General features: G+C 40.0%; 1 protein-coding gene across 1 annotated transcript; it reads right to left on the minus strand.

Moving 5' to 3' along the window:
* Window positions 1-709: 709 nt before the first annotated feature.
* LOC119508401 (lysosome-associated membrane glycoprotein 3-like) lies at window positions 710-11,719 on the minus strand. The gene is given in 4 exon segments (XM_037802014.1): window positions 710-1,287; window positions 1,289-1,470; window positions 3,852-3,872; window positions 11,626-11,719. Coding segments are annotated over 4 exon segments (855 nt in total). The 3' UTR covers window positions 710-729.
* Window positions 11,720-16,619: the final 4,900 nt, after the last annotated feature.

The raw sequence follows: 16,619 nt of genomic DNA on the forward strand, positions 1-16,619 counted from the left end.
TCTAAGTCTCTGATGGTTATTGACTTCTAATTGTATTCCATTGTGGTCAGAGAATGTGCTTTGAATATGAAAACTGCTTAGCCTAGTATCTGATACAAATGAGTTCAAGAAACAAGAAACCATTATTATTGTTTCTTGCATATGATTGAAATCTGTTTTTCTGTAGCCACCAAATTCTTAGTCTTTAATGATTTTGGAGCAGGAATCATCAAGATAAAAATGATTAGCTGATTTTTTCTTCTTGTTTTCACATCAAAAACCAAGACAACCTGTGATAATGTTGCTCTTTTTGATGATTTTAAGAAATCAAAAAGTGGAAAGGCAGGTAATTACATCACCAGACATATGTATACCACATAAAACATAGATAGTAAAGGCCCTGAAAGTCTGCTTTATAGACAAATCCCCAATGCACACACAGGCAGCATGTGTCACTTTACATACATTATGAGAGTTATGTTAGCATATCTCAAATGTTGCCTTTGAGAGGTTAAAATATTATGAAGGAAACTAGAAAATGCTCTTAAACAGCTCACTAAATTGTTCATAAAATTAACAAAAAAAAAATTAGAAATTGAAGTGCTTCTTGAAAAATCAGACATGATTTGGTTTCTGTGGAAGATTGTGGTTTACATTGTTGGAAGGTCCAACAGTATGAGGGAAGTCTTCTACATGCTAGAAATAAGGAATTCTCTAAGCCCCATTGTTTTCTTTTCCCCTGGGCACCCATTAGATTCTCTGGTATCCAGATGATTCATGCCTTAGGTGGAGGCCATAAACAATCAAACCCACAGCGCAGAGACCCAGCACAGTGGCCCCAATCACAGGAAGCACAATTGTGTAGTCAGATGAACACTCATCCACATTTCCAAAGTTGTCTCCTACAAAATCAAAGGCCTGAAGTTGGATATTATTTGTTTTCAGATGAAGGTGGGTTGAAAGCATGATGCTCTGTTTGCTCACACATTTGAAGGAATGCCCAACCATAGTCTCAAACATCACCATAGCACTTTTCATTCCTTGGTAAATTTTCTCTGGATTTGAGACAGTCAAATAGGCTCCCATTTCACTGAAATAATAAGAGTTTTCATCCTTGGTAAATGTGAAATTCACAAAGCTGCCTTGGAAATTCAAGAGAAGGTTGGATTTTCGGAAACCACAGTTCCCAGAGGCTTGGGTCACATTGGGGTCAATATTGAAGTATTTCAGAGGTGAAAAAACCAACTCCTTCTCTTGAAGAATCAGCCCAACCCCCATCTCTGCTTTTATACAGAGCTTTCTTCCATTTTAGAACCTGATAAATTCCAGTCTTTGCCGACAATGGCTGTGGTGCAAGGGTGGGCCCAGGGGCCATGGTAGTCGGCAACGCCGTGTGGGTGGTGTTGTGCGGGGCTGTGGTTGTTCCTGGGGTGGGGGTGGGTTGAGTGGGCATCTGACCGGTTGTGCTGTTGTGTGGTGCTGTGGACAAAGCTGTTCTTGTCTGTTTTATTTTAACAGCTCTGGACTCATGTCTCTCCTTCCACTCTTTCCCTTTCCAGTGGATCTACTGTGTAGTAAACAGAATGATCTTTTTAAAGCATAAGCATATCATCTCACACACCTGCTTAAACCCTTTTAGACTTATAATGAAACCCAAATTCCTTAACATGTCTTTATGAACCTATAAGATCTGACCCTGCCAACCCCCTCACCTCATCTCCTTCTGCTCCTCCCTTTTCACCTAAATCCTGCCACACTGGCCATCTTCATTCCTTGAACAGACCAGCTCATTCCTAGTTTAGTCTCTGCATGGTAGTTCCTTTTGCTTGGAATACTCTTCCTCAAGATTTTTCATGATCCCTTCCTTCTCAACACTCAAGTCTCTTCTCAGAGAGTCAATCACTGGCTAAAGCAGGCCGTCCATCTCTACCTCATTACTCTCTTCTTCTTGGCACCTGTTCTGTACCTTAAATTTTTGCATGTTATTATTGTCTGTCACTCCTGAAGAATGTAAACACTTAGAGGAAAGACTTTCTTGTTCAGCACTCCTGAAAAGTGCCAGTTTCAGAGAAAACACTTGATAAATATTTGTTGACTGACTGATGCTAAAAGATAGCAGCAAAACTAGAAGTCAAATCTGTGCTTCTCAGTTCCCATTCCAGAGCTGTTCCAGTCTTGCTCTTTGGTTTACTAGAAACAGAGATCCACTCAAGCTAGCTCAAATAAAGGGAACTTTTGTGAGAATACAGAATGACAAGGTAAAATGACTCTGAATTCCACAAACAGGAGCCATAGTAAGGCTGGGCCCCACAGGGATCAAAGCTAGCGAGGGGTCCTGGAATGCAAAATGATACTGGAGAGCTCCCTTTAGGGGTTCTTTCTTCTGGTCCCCCAATTATATCATAAATACATACTCCATACATCTGCTTCTTCCTGGCCTTTGCCAACAGCATTTATTCATTCCCTCAATGAATATTTACTGAGGGTCACCCATGTCCTAGGTTGTGCTTACTCTGCTTGCTTATCATTTCTGCTTCCTCCATATTTCACTGCACACATGGCTTCAGTTTTCCACATCCCCATCAGCCTTTACAGTATCTCATGACTTTTTTGAAATGAGGTTTTTTAGTTGATATTTCCAAGTTAAAATCTAATTGGACCAGTTCATCTTCTAGAGCTGGGTCAAACATTCTGGGTCACTAAACATCTTATGAATTGGCAGCCCCTGAGTCAGGGGTCTGGCTCTGGTCCAACCAGCTGTTCTCATGTGCACATTCTTCAGCAAGGGCTGTGGGTGTGGCAGTTTCTGTAGAAAAAGGAGTTGGCAGGCAGACATTGTGTCTCTAGGATAAGCTTCAATCTAATGAAGGTGCACTTGGGCAGCCGGGAGAGATACATTTGGAAATATAGGTTAGAATATTACCACACAATTTTGCTTGTGTCACTGGACAGTTTTGACATCATTAAAGGTTCCAGAGTGGAAAAGTGCTATGATCAGAGCTATACTTTGGCAAAATTAATTTTTCAGAAATGTGTGGGATGGATTGTAAAAGAGAAAGACAGAAGGTAAGAAGAAAAATTAGGGGGCAGCTGTAACACATCAAAGCAATAAGTCATGAGAATCTGAATTAGAGGATGAGCAGTGCCAGCAGAAAGGTGATACAGTGGAGACACTAACTGGTAGGAATTGAAGTACAGCATCAATTCCTCAAAATTTGAGTAGCTACTGCAAATAAAGGGCCTTTATTGAGGCCCTACTATATATGAAGCACTGTGCTAAAGATACTACATAATTTATCACATTTAGGCCTTGAAAAATCTTGTAATGAGATGGACACATTACATCCATTTTGTAGATGAGGAAACTGCAGGCCAGAAAATGAAATAACCTTCTCAAGTTCACGCAACTACAAAGGGCCCAAGACAGGATTGAACTTCAGATGTCAACTCTTCAAAGACTCCCATAAATCCAGGTCCTGCAGGGACACTGAAATGAGCGAGCCCTCGGAAACTTATACTGAAGTAAGATAGTAAGATAGACCTTCATTCACAGGAAGAGGGAAATCAGTAGGGAAGCTGGTTTAGAGGATGAACTGCTGAGTTTGGCCTCAGCCACACTGGGTTTGAGGTGAAGATGGAGTGATCAAGTGGAGATGTCTATAAAATAGAAATATAGGAGTGGAGGTCAGGAGAGAGTATGGAGCAGGGAATGTTGAGCTATGGACGTGGGAGTCAGGTGCCTAGAAGTAATGATAGAGCCCATTTTGTTTGAGGGAGACAAATTAAGGTGCTCAACCACTCCATTTTGCCCAGTAGTACCCCAATTTTAGCCCTGTAGTTTCATTGCCCCAGAAAACCCCTCAGTCTCAGGCAAGCTGGGACAGTTGTGCACCCTAGAAGTGAGTGTAGAAAGAGAAAGCATGAGAGTTGAGCAAGGAAACTAGGAAATTTATGTTTCAGGGGGAAAAAAGCGGAAGAGGAACTTGCAAAAGAGAGGTTTTGCAGGAAGGGATAACCAGGATATGGTGGTTTCCTCTGTTTACTCTGAGTTTTGGGTTGGAATTCAAGGGAAAAGGTGTTGAAAGAAGGAGAAACTTCCACTGGAGAGGAGTGTGATGGAAGTAGGATCATTAGGTAAAAGCTGTATTTCTGTTAAGGCCAGGCAGGGAAGAGACCTTGTAGAAAGATGGAAGATTCCCCAGGACAATTGGAAGAGGCCAATAGTACACCCACAAGACTGGCCTGAGCCTGCAGAGTGGAGTAGAGTTGAGGAGGAATGAGAACATGGGAAGAGAATGCAGGAAGGCTTGCATTTGTAACCAGAACTGAGGGTGAAATGGCAGCACAGCATGGAGGACAGAGCCAGGCTTGACTTGGCCTTGACTCCTGACCCCATCACTCAACAGCTGCATGATCTTGGGCAAAAACCTTCCCATCTCTGAGATTCAATGTCTTCTGTAAAATAAGGATGATAATACTCACTATCCCACAGGACTGTGCAGGGATTAGTGAAAATGTATCTTAAGTGGTTGGCACAAAAGCAGGCTCTCAATAAAAGGTATAATTGTTGGGGTTATGGAGTGTACTACTATTATTAAGAGATTAGTTAAGAGCAAGATATAAGCATCAAAAGAGATTAACTAGGCAGAATTCTGTTGCTGAAGGCGTTTCAGGCTCCACATTTCTACCCTAATATTGCTATGATGATATGGGACTGTTGGAAATTAGGCTGCTAGTTCTGAGACGCTTCAGTTTAAGGGCTCCATGTTAAGACAGTTCTAACTTTTAATATCAAATAATCTCATCATTAGAGTTAAAAAAGTCTGGGTAGGCAGAAGGACATTGACTTTTTTTCCTACACACTGCATATTCTAGACCTGTGTGCCTAAAGCTGGAAAGTGCTGCCAGCAAAGTGAAGCATGTGCTAGAGGAGAGGACACTTGGCAAAAAATAACTCTCATCAGTAGCAGGTGGTGAAAACTCCACTAACTTAGTGAGAACATCTCGAAGCCCAGAATCCAGGCTTTAAATTTTAATTTGACTCTGGGTAAGGAAGAGCTAGTTTTTACCCACTTCAGCTCCTACTTGTTATTTTTAAGCAATAATGTTTTTTTAAAGAGCCCAGTTTTTCTCCCCACAAGGGAGAGGAGCAGCTTGAGCAAATCGTAGTGTCTTTGCGTCTTCTGAGTGTGTGAGCAGAGAAGCAATCAGCTATAAATCATTCCACTTGGGCCTTCCCCAGGCCACCAAGCCTGAGACCCCCTTCGGGTGGGATCAGCCCCAGTTCAAGATCAAACTTCCTCCACAAGGCAAGCTGCAAAAGTTTCATGAGCCAAACCACTAAGCAGAGTTTCAAGAAACAGCAATCTATTGCTGATCCCTTTCTATATGGGAAACATACAATATATAGAGGCTATCCATCCTCTAGGCCACTAAAAACACATGTCCTATTTTGGTCTATCCTACCATCCGTGCACAGCGCCAGAGAGGAGGGCAATAAAGTAGCTTGGTGCCCCAATTCTGGCTTTTTTTTCTATCTTGCTTTCAGAATAGAACCCATCTGAGTGAGAGTGATTACCTTTTAAACTAGATGTTAGTTTAATTCTAATCAAGGCTTGGGAAGAGGACCAGAGGAAGAGTTTCTTTGAAAAGGAGTCTGAAGAAAGAAGCTGGCGGAATTCCAGCAGACATGGGAGGTGAAAATAAACCAACACTAGCAGGAAAGAAAAGTAAATGTATTGCATGTTCAACGTGGGGCGCAACATTGCATAACTCGGGGTGAGTGGGGGTTGCCATTCCCTTCACAGTCTACACACAACCTGTGAGGCCAAATTTGGACAGCCCTCGTTCAGGGTAACAAAGTCAGAAAAGTGCTCACAATATTGGGCCAATTTCCAGAAAGGTTGGCAGTTTTAGGCTATGGAAAATATAAATTGTATGAACTAATCTGTTGAAAATTCCTAATGCGCACGGTAAAGCCTGAACTTCTTACAAAATTAAGCCTAAATTATAGCCAGACCATCCCCGCATTTTGCAAATGAGGCAACAGAAGGCCAGAGACATAAGATGCCTTGCCCAAGATCGACAGGCCTTTTCTAAAAAGAAGAGGCAGATTTCTCCAGCTCCGCAGGAAGGGCCAAAATGTGCCACCTTGCTATGAATGGAGTTCAGTCCACCTAGACCCTAAATTGAGTCTTATGCATTAATATTATTTAAAATGTACTAAGCACCTTCTAAAAGCTAATCCTTGAGAGCACCAAAGAATCCCTCCGAAGGTCCCAGTTTGTGAGGCAACAATAGGGCAGAGCTTTGCATCAATCACACACAAGCTTTGGTCCAGGAAATGAGGACTTTGCTAGAACATTTCCAGGCACAAAAGTAGCATACTCTTTCTTTGCACCATGAATGGTTATGGTCTATTGAACAAATCCTTATTTAGGCAATTTTTTAAAAATGTGTTATGTTCCCGTTCAGGTTGATTGACTTCTCTGAAGCTGCTTTGGTTTACTGGTTAAATATTTATTCATTAATACACTTAAAAGTTATTTGTTTACATAATAGATTAGGAACCATTCTGGACTACCGAGTAATTATTCCCTATATTAAAATCAGGCTATCCAAAGCAAGAAAACTGATGGCCATTTACAGAGAGGACGGGAAATTTATGGTTACTGATGTTGGCCTTAACTTTAAATTTTATTTTTAACACCGTCATTCTACTCTTCTAATGGGGGTTTTATGTGTGTTTGAATGCGTATGGTGAGAGTGAGAGGGGAGGAGAGAGAAGCCCTTTCACCAAAAACCAATGCAATTAAACTGGTTTATGAACAAGCTGTCTGCCAAATTCCTTATTGAAATCAAAGACACCTTTGAGTTAGTTATGCAAGAGCAGAGCAGAAAGCACCTGCAGTCACGTCTGTTTCTCATTTTGCACTCATGTAACTCAGATGCCCTGTGGATTAAGTGAAATTTGCTCCTGAGTTTAAATCATGTATACCACGTGTCAGCTCAGTTTGAATCTGGAAACAGGAACTCAGAAGGTGCCACTCAAACATGTGGCTCTAGTTTTTCCCGAGTGTAACTTGAACAAGGGAATCATGTTATGGGAGCCTGTGTTCCAGCTTCTCTGTAAGAGATACAGCCAGACCGAGTTTTCATTTAATGGGGAGAACCTCCTCTCAGCGCCCCCATCAGTTCCCATTTGCGCTTTGACAAGGGAAGGTCATTGCATGGAACAAGAAGTGCTGCAAACGTGCACGTTGACAGTTCATGACCTGTGCAAGAATTTGCAAACATGTGCCAACACAGAGAAAGGAGACCAACCAGGATGTGTGACCAAACATCCCCAGTGAGCTGACTTCAAGTCACTTCTCCATGCAGGAAATGTTTTGTGTCCTATGCAAACGTAAAAAGAATTCCATTTGTCCTGATAAATCGCATTAGGGTAAAATAATTACTCAGCTCTTATGTTGAGACCCCAAACCATCTTCTTTCTAGTTTTAATCCAAAGACGCCTCTTTCAAATAGTAGCATTAATAAGGAGTTCTGGATCTTTTCTGATATCATTTTAGAATATCAGCCCCTTACCTTTTCATTCTTCCTATTTATTCAGCAAATATTTAGTGAGTACATACTATGTCCTCTAGAGCATCAGCAGTCCATAAACCAGCAGGGACTCTGCTTTCATGGAGTTTCCTTTCTAGCCAGAGTAGGAGGTGTTGGCTTTCCATGAGCTTAGCAAATGCGTGTTCCAGTTATTCAGGCCTCCATGTGGCATTCCAGATTTGCCCAGGATAAATTGGGATGTGATCATTGGCTTCAAAAAAAGATTCAATATTTTACTTATAAAATTCACAGAATTCCCTTTAAATCTAAAACTCCCTTAGTCCCCTTCCCCCCAAGTCATTTAACTATTTAAAATTTTTGAGGACTGCATTTATTGTTTGAAGAGAGTGCCCCTGCACTGTTCTGAAATATATCCTCTCCCCACCACCATGGGTACACAGTTACTTCACTTGAGAGCATACAGAAGTGACCTAAAAAAGCACCATTTATTCCAGAATAAAAACAGAACCCCTGAGTAAAGACTGACTAAGAGTAGGCTGGAGAAAGACATGAGAAAGAGTCCTAGGGACTCATCTATTAGTGGCTTCTGTACACTCTTTTTTTTTTAAATGCAATTTTATTGATATATATTCACATGACATACAATCTTCCAAAGCATACAATCAGTTGTTCATAGTATCATCATTTATGGACCCTCTTTATTTAAGAATTGAGACAAGGGGAAAGAAGGTCTAGAGTTGAGTGGGATTTTCTTTTTCAATTTCTCTGGATTTTTCTAATTGACAAGAATGAGAGCAAAAGGGAGGAAAACAAACTTAACTATTACGTTTTAAAAAATGAACCTGGTGAGATGAAGATGTCATTTTACTTTCCTGACTCTTTCACCTACTTAGATACTTAATTATCTGTCACCAGAATCTCTCCTTGTGAGCCCCAGCAATTTGGGCCATTAGCAATTAGTGAAAACAGTTACTCCACTGAGCTTTTGTGTGAGAAACTAAATAGAGAGCTGCCACACACAAACACACACACTTAGAAGAAATGAGAATGAAGCCAAAAAGAACACTCCTAATATTACAACTGGCCTCCTGTTATTTTCCCCATATTGGGGTTTTATTGATCAGTGACCACATTTCTCCTCTGGAGTGTCGTACTGCCAGGAAGCTTCCTGGTCCAGCTGCAGAGTGGTTAGTTGGCATTAAAAAAAAATACCACTAGCCTCACCCTTTTCTATCCTCTTTAGAAAAGTTAATGTCATATCATGAATTTCAACTCCATGGGTTAGAAGGGTGTCTCACTCAAACAGGGGAAGCAAAAGTGGAGCCAACTTCATGTGTTTTTCCACAAGTCTTTAATCCTGCCCAAAAAGGATTCACACTGAAAGACTTCATAGAAATTATATAAATTTAAGCAGAGACAGGTACAGAAGGATTTTCCAAAGTCAAATGAGCCATTTTTCAATCTGAGATTTTGCTTTAGAATGAAGAATCATGCTCAGTGTAGTCAGTATTGCTTAAATTAACACAGGAGAACAACTCGTCCTAAGGAAGAGAGGCAGATATGTAAAAATAAAATGAGATCAAGATGGGAAAGAATTGTTTTCCTGCCCCAATGTTAGATCTGTCCAAAGAGATGATAGCAAAGCCAAGTGTCGTGTCCATGCACCTATATAACCCTGGCTCTCCAAGGTCTCTCTTCTCTGCGGAGCCTGTGCTCTCACTATCCCTTAAGCCAGGTCCAACACCCACTCTGCTGCTTTTCCAAGGCATTCTATTTCCTCTGCAAGGACTGTTGCCTAATTCATTGGAGAACTGCATGTCACCTTCAGAGGAGGATAAGAGTCTTTTTGCCACTACCTAGACATAGCACTCAGAGCTCATCTTTGGCAGTGACTTCAACTGTATAGCAACCAAGCAGCTGCCTTGACAGAAAATGAGGCACAGCATGAGTGTTAGGGTCAAGAGGAGAATATCAATTTACCTTTATCCATAACAGTCCACCCCTTGATGTGAAGCACCAACCAGAGATGTGTCTGCGGGTATTTGCCTAAGCTTCTTGTTTCAAGTCCTCCATCCATGTAGGTCCTTCATTCATGCTGCCATTTTCATCAACTGCTTTATTTAAATGAAAAGAGTTGAAAGATATTTTCATGTTTAAAAAAAAACTTTCCTTGGGCATGCTCAGATTACAGGTAACTCCCCAACATGAAAGTCAAGCCTTGAACTCTTGGAATCCTGACTACAGACCACACAGAAGCCAATAAAAATCCTTGAAAAATCACTAAAAAGACCACAGAAGACTTGAATCCTATATATGAAATGCAGTCCCTTCTTAAGAATTAGCCTTACAACAAGAAGATAATGCAACAGATTTTTTAACATTATGGTCTTTTCAAGCAGCCTGACAAATGTCTGGTATGCCACCCAACACTATGATGCATAGTCCTGTATTCCAAATAACAACTTAGGTCTCAAGGTAAGATAAGATCTCAAAATGGACACATAAATAGGGAGAAGCTAGACATTTGACTTCAATTTGATACTGTAATTCTTAATGAGATCTGTCAAATGAATGGTGGGAAGGAGTAAAGAAAGACCAACTCCATTCATGGTAACAATCATTTTTAATTCATAACAGAGCAAGTAACAAAAAGAGAATGAGGGGATTGGGGGTTAGAGTAAAACACAAAGATGTATGCCTAAGAAATGTGGCTTATTCCTTTAGTTTTCCTGTGACTCAATTTCCTCATCTGAAGGGGCTAGTGACTCAATTTCTACATATGAAAGGGCTAGTGGAAGGAAGCTAATGACTTAGAAAACTTGGAAACCATTTTTAAGATCTTGGGCTTAGTGCCTTGTTCACTGTTCCATGCTCCCCTCTTCTTTCAGCATTCTTCTTAGTGGTCCTGGACCTAGATGTCAATATCAGTTAGCCCATTCTAAAATTCATATGTGAAGTTCAAATTGAAGAAATAGGGTTGGGCTTTCCTGTAATAAAGATATGACAGAACTTTTCTATATTATAAACTGTCCCAATGTAGTGTAACTAAAAGCCTTATAGAACACTGTTTCAAAATTCATTACAGAGTTCAAGGTATACTGTTCAGAAATACTTAAGGATGAAAATCTACCATCTAATTGATTCTAATTTCCAGAAATGTTTGAAAGTCTACCAACTTTATTATTATTATTATGCATACTTATACTAATCCAAGGCTAAGTTACTTCCTAGCTCCAAAATTCCATGATTCTATAATTCTGGTCATCTTTGCTCCCTTTCCCTATCCTTCTAAGAGGGTCTTATGAGGGGGGACTTAAATTACCTCCTCCTTCTCTCATTCCCTCTCTTTAGTTGTCTGCATCTCCATTAGAAATAAGGACCAACATGTTCTTGCTCATGGCAACTCTATTTTCACAGTAGACATTATTTTCAAGGACTGTAAAATAGTCTTCATCAGTGCGTCTGACAACCTAAGTAAGGAGCTACTGCTTCAAAAGCAAGTCAATCAGAAGGGGGCTCCTGGCCAAACCTAAAAGCAAAGCACAGACAGCTAAGGAAACAATAGTAGCTCTGCTACTCTACAAATGCCTGATGTTATTTTAAAGATTATTAATGCCTACTTCACAATTTTACTGGTGTTAATGTCAGTAACTTCAGAGCCTACCTCATAGGTTTGCAACGTTGCTTAAAGATGTTGGCAGATTTTAAAGATAGCACTAATTCTGAAGTATACTTGCTTAATATTTCTGCTCCTTTTGTCTTAGAGTGTGGAGTGTGATGTTTTTTCATGAATAATTCTGAAATAGTCAAGCCTGCTAAAATTCCACACACAGTGCTAAAAGGCTCATAACCATCTTAAATTCACTTTAGCCAAATCACAATTAGATTTAACACTCCAGGCAGACCAAAACAACAACAAATGACCAATAGTTATAGACTTCTTTCCTTATCATACTTCATTAATACCACTGGGGTTGTCATTTCTTGGTCTAAATCCACTCAAATATTTGGAAATTCAATTTATGCAGAGAATCGCATGGAGTAATCCAGGTCTCACTGGTAATGTGTGTTAGCTCATACTTTTGTTGTTGTCGTTTCTGTGAGGAAAATGGCCACTTTCATCAAGAAAAGGTAGCCTGCGAAGCACAATGCTCAGGTTGCTGGTGTCTGCCATGGGGTCTCCAGATCCTGGGTCCTCAGGTCACTACATAGCTTTCCTGTGGTGGCTGAATAATGACCACCACCCTCCTGAGATGTCCACGTCCTAATCTCCAGAAACTGAATGCAACCTTAAATGGCAAAAAGAATTTTGCGAATGTGATTAAGGAATTTGAGATGCAGAGATTATCCTGGATTGTCTAGGTGAGCCTGAAGTAACCACAAGGGTCCATATAAGAGGAGGCAGTAGATCAGAGTAGGAGGAGAAGATGTGATGACAGAAGGAAGAAGCCAGAGTGATGTGGGGGAGGGTTAATGAATCAAAGCATGCAGGCAACTCAAGAAGCTGAAAAACTCAAGAGAAAGGATTCTCCCCTCAGAGCTTACAAAACAAACCAACCCTCCTGACACCTTGACTTTAGTCCCATAATTCTGATTTTGGACTTCTGACCTCCAGAACTATAAAAGAATAAATTTGTATTGTTTTTTTAGCCCCTAAGTTTGTGCTTTTTGTTACAGCAGCAATAAGAAACTAATATACTTGCTGAGGAGGATCCCACATATTAGTATTACCCTATATACCAGTTCACTCATTTGGTGAATTATGATGACAATATCAGCTGTTATTTATTTCGCAATTATGGTAATTTATTTTATATAACAACTATTACCAGAGAAACCACTTTGTGTCAGGACCTGTGCTAGGCATTGGGATAAGAGGAGTAAAACTTGGCTCTTGCCTTCAAGAAACTCACCTCCTTGTACACAACTAACTATAAGGTAGTAAGTGAGAATAAGAGAAAAGAGAGTGACCATAAGTACCTAGTGTGGGATGAAAATATAATTAGCCAGTCCTGAGATTTTTCACTGCACCATAATGCAAATGCAACCCACCAGACACTGTCAGTTTCTAGTTACACCTTATTTAGAAAGAAGGAAGATGATTTAATTGAATAGGGTATAAAGCTGACATAGCCAATTGATTTGTAAACATGAAAGTGACAGTCATAACAATGAAGAGTATACACACTTCATAAACAGATTATAAAGCAAATAGTTTCCCCAAAATATCCAATATAATAAGCTAAAATCCATAGAGAGGAAAGAGCCTTAATACATAGAGTTTTATAATTTCTGCCCACCACTCTCAAAGTTCTTTTAGGCCTAAGTACCTTCACTCTTTAATTTCACGAATGTCTAAGATGCAGATAAGTTAGCTCAACACCAATAACACATCCCAGTCCATAAAATTCAACTTGGTAGGGATTTATGACACAAATACTATGTGCTAATATCTTTACCTAAGTTTAATTACTTCAATTTCAGATGGCACTCTGTATTGGAATGATTTTATTCATTTATATAAGGTTTCAGGGTTTTTTTGTCCCCCTACTGGAAAAGTGCATGAGAACAATTTTTTGAGGGTCTTCCATTTTTATACTAAATTAAAACAACTGTTTAAGTAAAGGAGCAATATTACTTATCATAACAAATATCAATATTTAATTATCCTAGAACCAAAAAGCATAAAGTTAAGGAAAATGTATTCAATAAACTCACAAATGAAAAGCATGCATCCCCAAAGAACATTGTCATTTTGGACTTTTTCATTCCACTAAACATAAGTTAAGCAGAGCCTGATTAAACAACTACTATGTGCAAGACACATAATTACTGGAAGGAGAAAGAAATTGTTTGTAGCCTTACAGAACAACAATCTAACAACCAGCTTAACCAGCTGAAGTTTAAAGCAGAGTACTATTTATGCTTCTGAATAAACAAGTCTGAATATCACCATAAGAATAGACAAGAATTTGCTTTAGTTATTGTCCAATGGAGCAAAGCCTCATTGGTATCATGTACTACCTAAGGAGTCAAAACATAAATTCCAGGAAACATATTTCCTATATAATAGGTCAACATGTATATGGAAAGATACATTCAAAATGAAACTTCTACCTTAATTACACTGATCACCGTCTAATAAAGGATTTCAGAGAAAATATAATTAAATTTTCATTTTCATAAGAAGATATCTGTAAGGATAGAACAAATCAACAAGAAAAACAACTGCAGAACAAATAAGTGGTTGAGCTAATAAAAGTTATTGATAAAGAAGGATTCAGGAGAGAGAACCTAAAATGGTGGCTAGGTGAGACAGGGCAAAAAAACACCTCTGTGAAAAATACTAAATAAAAGCCAGAAAGTGATCCAGAACACCAGTTCCAGCAATGCACCAGCCGGACAAGGTCTTCTAAACCCACAGGGATCATGCATTTGTTGAAACCAAGAGCCTGCATTCTGAAACGAGTGAGTGAGCTGGCTGAAAGTCCGGCGGCCGTGCTGCGGTGTGGGGAAACAATGGGTTGGTGTTTGGAGACAGACTAGTTCTTTTTAAAAAAAAAACCAGGAGTGGTTGTGGATACAGCAGTGAGAACCACTCAGTAAAGCACGGCAGGAACGGGCGGTGCCAACACCTCAGTGTCTGGCACGGAGGATAGCCCTTCCCACACCCGCTGCTGCTTGTCTCGGGGCCAGGGGGGCAGAGGGGATCCAAAAGGGGAAAGAAACTGCGACCCTTGCAGCCATCTCCCCAGCAGCCTGGGGACGCTCCTTCCTGGAGCCAGAGCCATAGCCCAGAGCCCAACCAAGGGTCCCAGTGTGACGGGGAGTATTTGCTGCAGCATCATGCACACGCCACAATATTGGCTGTGAACAGTGGCCTTTAGTGCACCCACAGCTAATTGTCCCAGAGCTGGGAAAGCAGAGCTGTGCGAAAAGGGGGAAATTAACACACCCCATTCAACCATCTTTACAGCAGGCTAGGAACACCCCTGCAAGGCCCGGCCCAGGGCTTCTCTGGAGGGCTGGCACGCACTTGTGACCTGGCACAGCCTTCCCTCAGCAGAGGTCCTGGAAGAGCATGGCTGAGAAGGGGGACCCACTTGGAAATCCCAGGGACCCTACGCCAATACCAAGGACTTGTGGGTCAGTGGCAGAGACAATCTGTGGCAAGATTGAAATGAAGGCTTAGACTCTTGCAACACCTGGGAGGAATTTAAATCTCTGGGAACCACCTGGGAGGTTTGATTATTAAAGCTGCCCTGTCTCCTTAACCACCCAGACACATGCCCCACATTCAGGGCGAACAGCTTAGTGCACCAGTTGAACCCCACAAGAATCAGATCCCCACACACCACAAAGACAAAGTTGAGGAGAACTGATTTGAGGGGAATAGGTGACTCACGGATGCCATCTGCTGGCTAGTTAGAGAAAGTGTACGCCACCAAGCTCTGGATCTGACAAATTTGATATTGGTACTTTTTATATCCAGAAAGAGCCCTATCAAGTAAAGCAAATGCCAAGAGGCCAAAAACAACAGAAAATCTTAAATCATATGATAAAACCAGACAATATGGAGAACCCAAACCCAAACACCCAAATCAAAAGATCAGAAGAGATACAGTACTTGGCACAATTAATCAAAGAATTAAGGACAAACAATGAGAGCATGGCACAGGATATAAAAGACATAAAGAAGACCCTAGAAGAGCATAAAGAAGAAATTGCAAAAGTAAAAAAAAAAAAATAGAAGATCTTATGGAAATAAAATAAACTGTTGGCCAAATTAAAAAGACTCTGGATACTCATAACATACAAGACTAGAGGAAGTTGAACAATAACTCAGCCTCCTCAAGGATCACAGAAATGAAAATGAAAGAACAAAAGAAAGAATGGGGAAAAATTTGAAATGGATCTCAGGGATATGATAGATAAAATAAAAGGTCCAAATTTAAGACTTATTGGTGTCCCAGAAGGGTAAAGGTCTAGAAAGAATTTTCAAAGAAATTGTTGGGGAAAATTCCCAAACCTTCTACACAATATAAATACACAAAGCATAAAATGCCCAGCAAACTCCAAATAGAATAAATCCAAATAAACCCACTCCAAGACATATTCTGATCAGACTGTCAAATATGAAGAGAAGGAGCAAGTTCTGAAAGCAGCAAGAGAAAAGCAATTCACCACATACAAAGGAAATAACATAAGACTAAGTAGTGACTATTCAGTGGCCACCATGGAGGCGAGAAGGCAGTGGCATGACATACTTAAAATTCTGAGAGAGAAAAATTTCCAACCAAGAATACCTTATCCAGCAAAACTCTCCTTCAAATTTGAGAGAGAACTTAAATTTTTCACAGACAAACAAATGCTGAGAGATTTTGCTAATAAAAGACCTGCTCTACTTCAGATACTAAAGGGAACCCTACTGACAGAGAAACAAAGAAAGGAGAGAGAGATAGAAATTTAACAGACATATATAGAACATTACATCCCAAATCACCAGGACACACATTCTTCTATAGTGATCATGGATCTTTCTACAGAATAGACCATGTGCTGGGACATAAAACAAGCCTCAATAAATTTTTTAAAAAATTGAATTTATTCAAAGCATATTCTCTAACCACATGGAATACAAATAGAAGTCAATAACTATCAGAGACTTAGAAAATTCACAAACAGCTGGAGGGTAAAAATGAGAGAGAGATGAAAACATTCCCAGATAATCAAAAGCTGAGGGATTTCATTACCAGTAGATCATCCTATAAGAAATGCTAAAGGGAATTGAGCAGGCTGAAAGGAAGGGACACTAAACAGTTGACTGAAACCACATAAAGAAACAAAGATTTCCAGTAAAGATCACATGGTAAATATAAATACCAATGCTACTGTATTTTTGATTTGTAACTCCACTATTTATTTCCTGTAGGATGTAAAATACATAAACTATAATGATAAATCAGTGGTTTTGGACTCAGTGTAAAATATGTAATTTTTGACAAGAATTACATAAAGGTGGGGGAATGGAGGAATATAGGAACATGGTTTATGTGTCCTATTGAAGTTAAGTT

The sequence above is a fragment of the Choloepus didactylus genome, chromosome 13, assembly GCF_015220235.1.
Source record: "Choloepus didactylus isolate mChoDid1 chromosome 13, mChoDid1.pri, whole genome shotgun sequence".
Classification (NCBI taxonomy): Eukaryota; Metazoa; Chordata; class Mammalia; order Pilosa; family Megalonychidae; genus Choloepus; species Choloepus didactylus.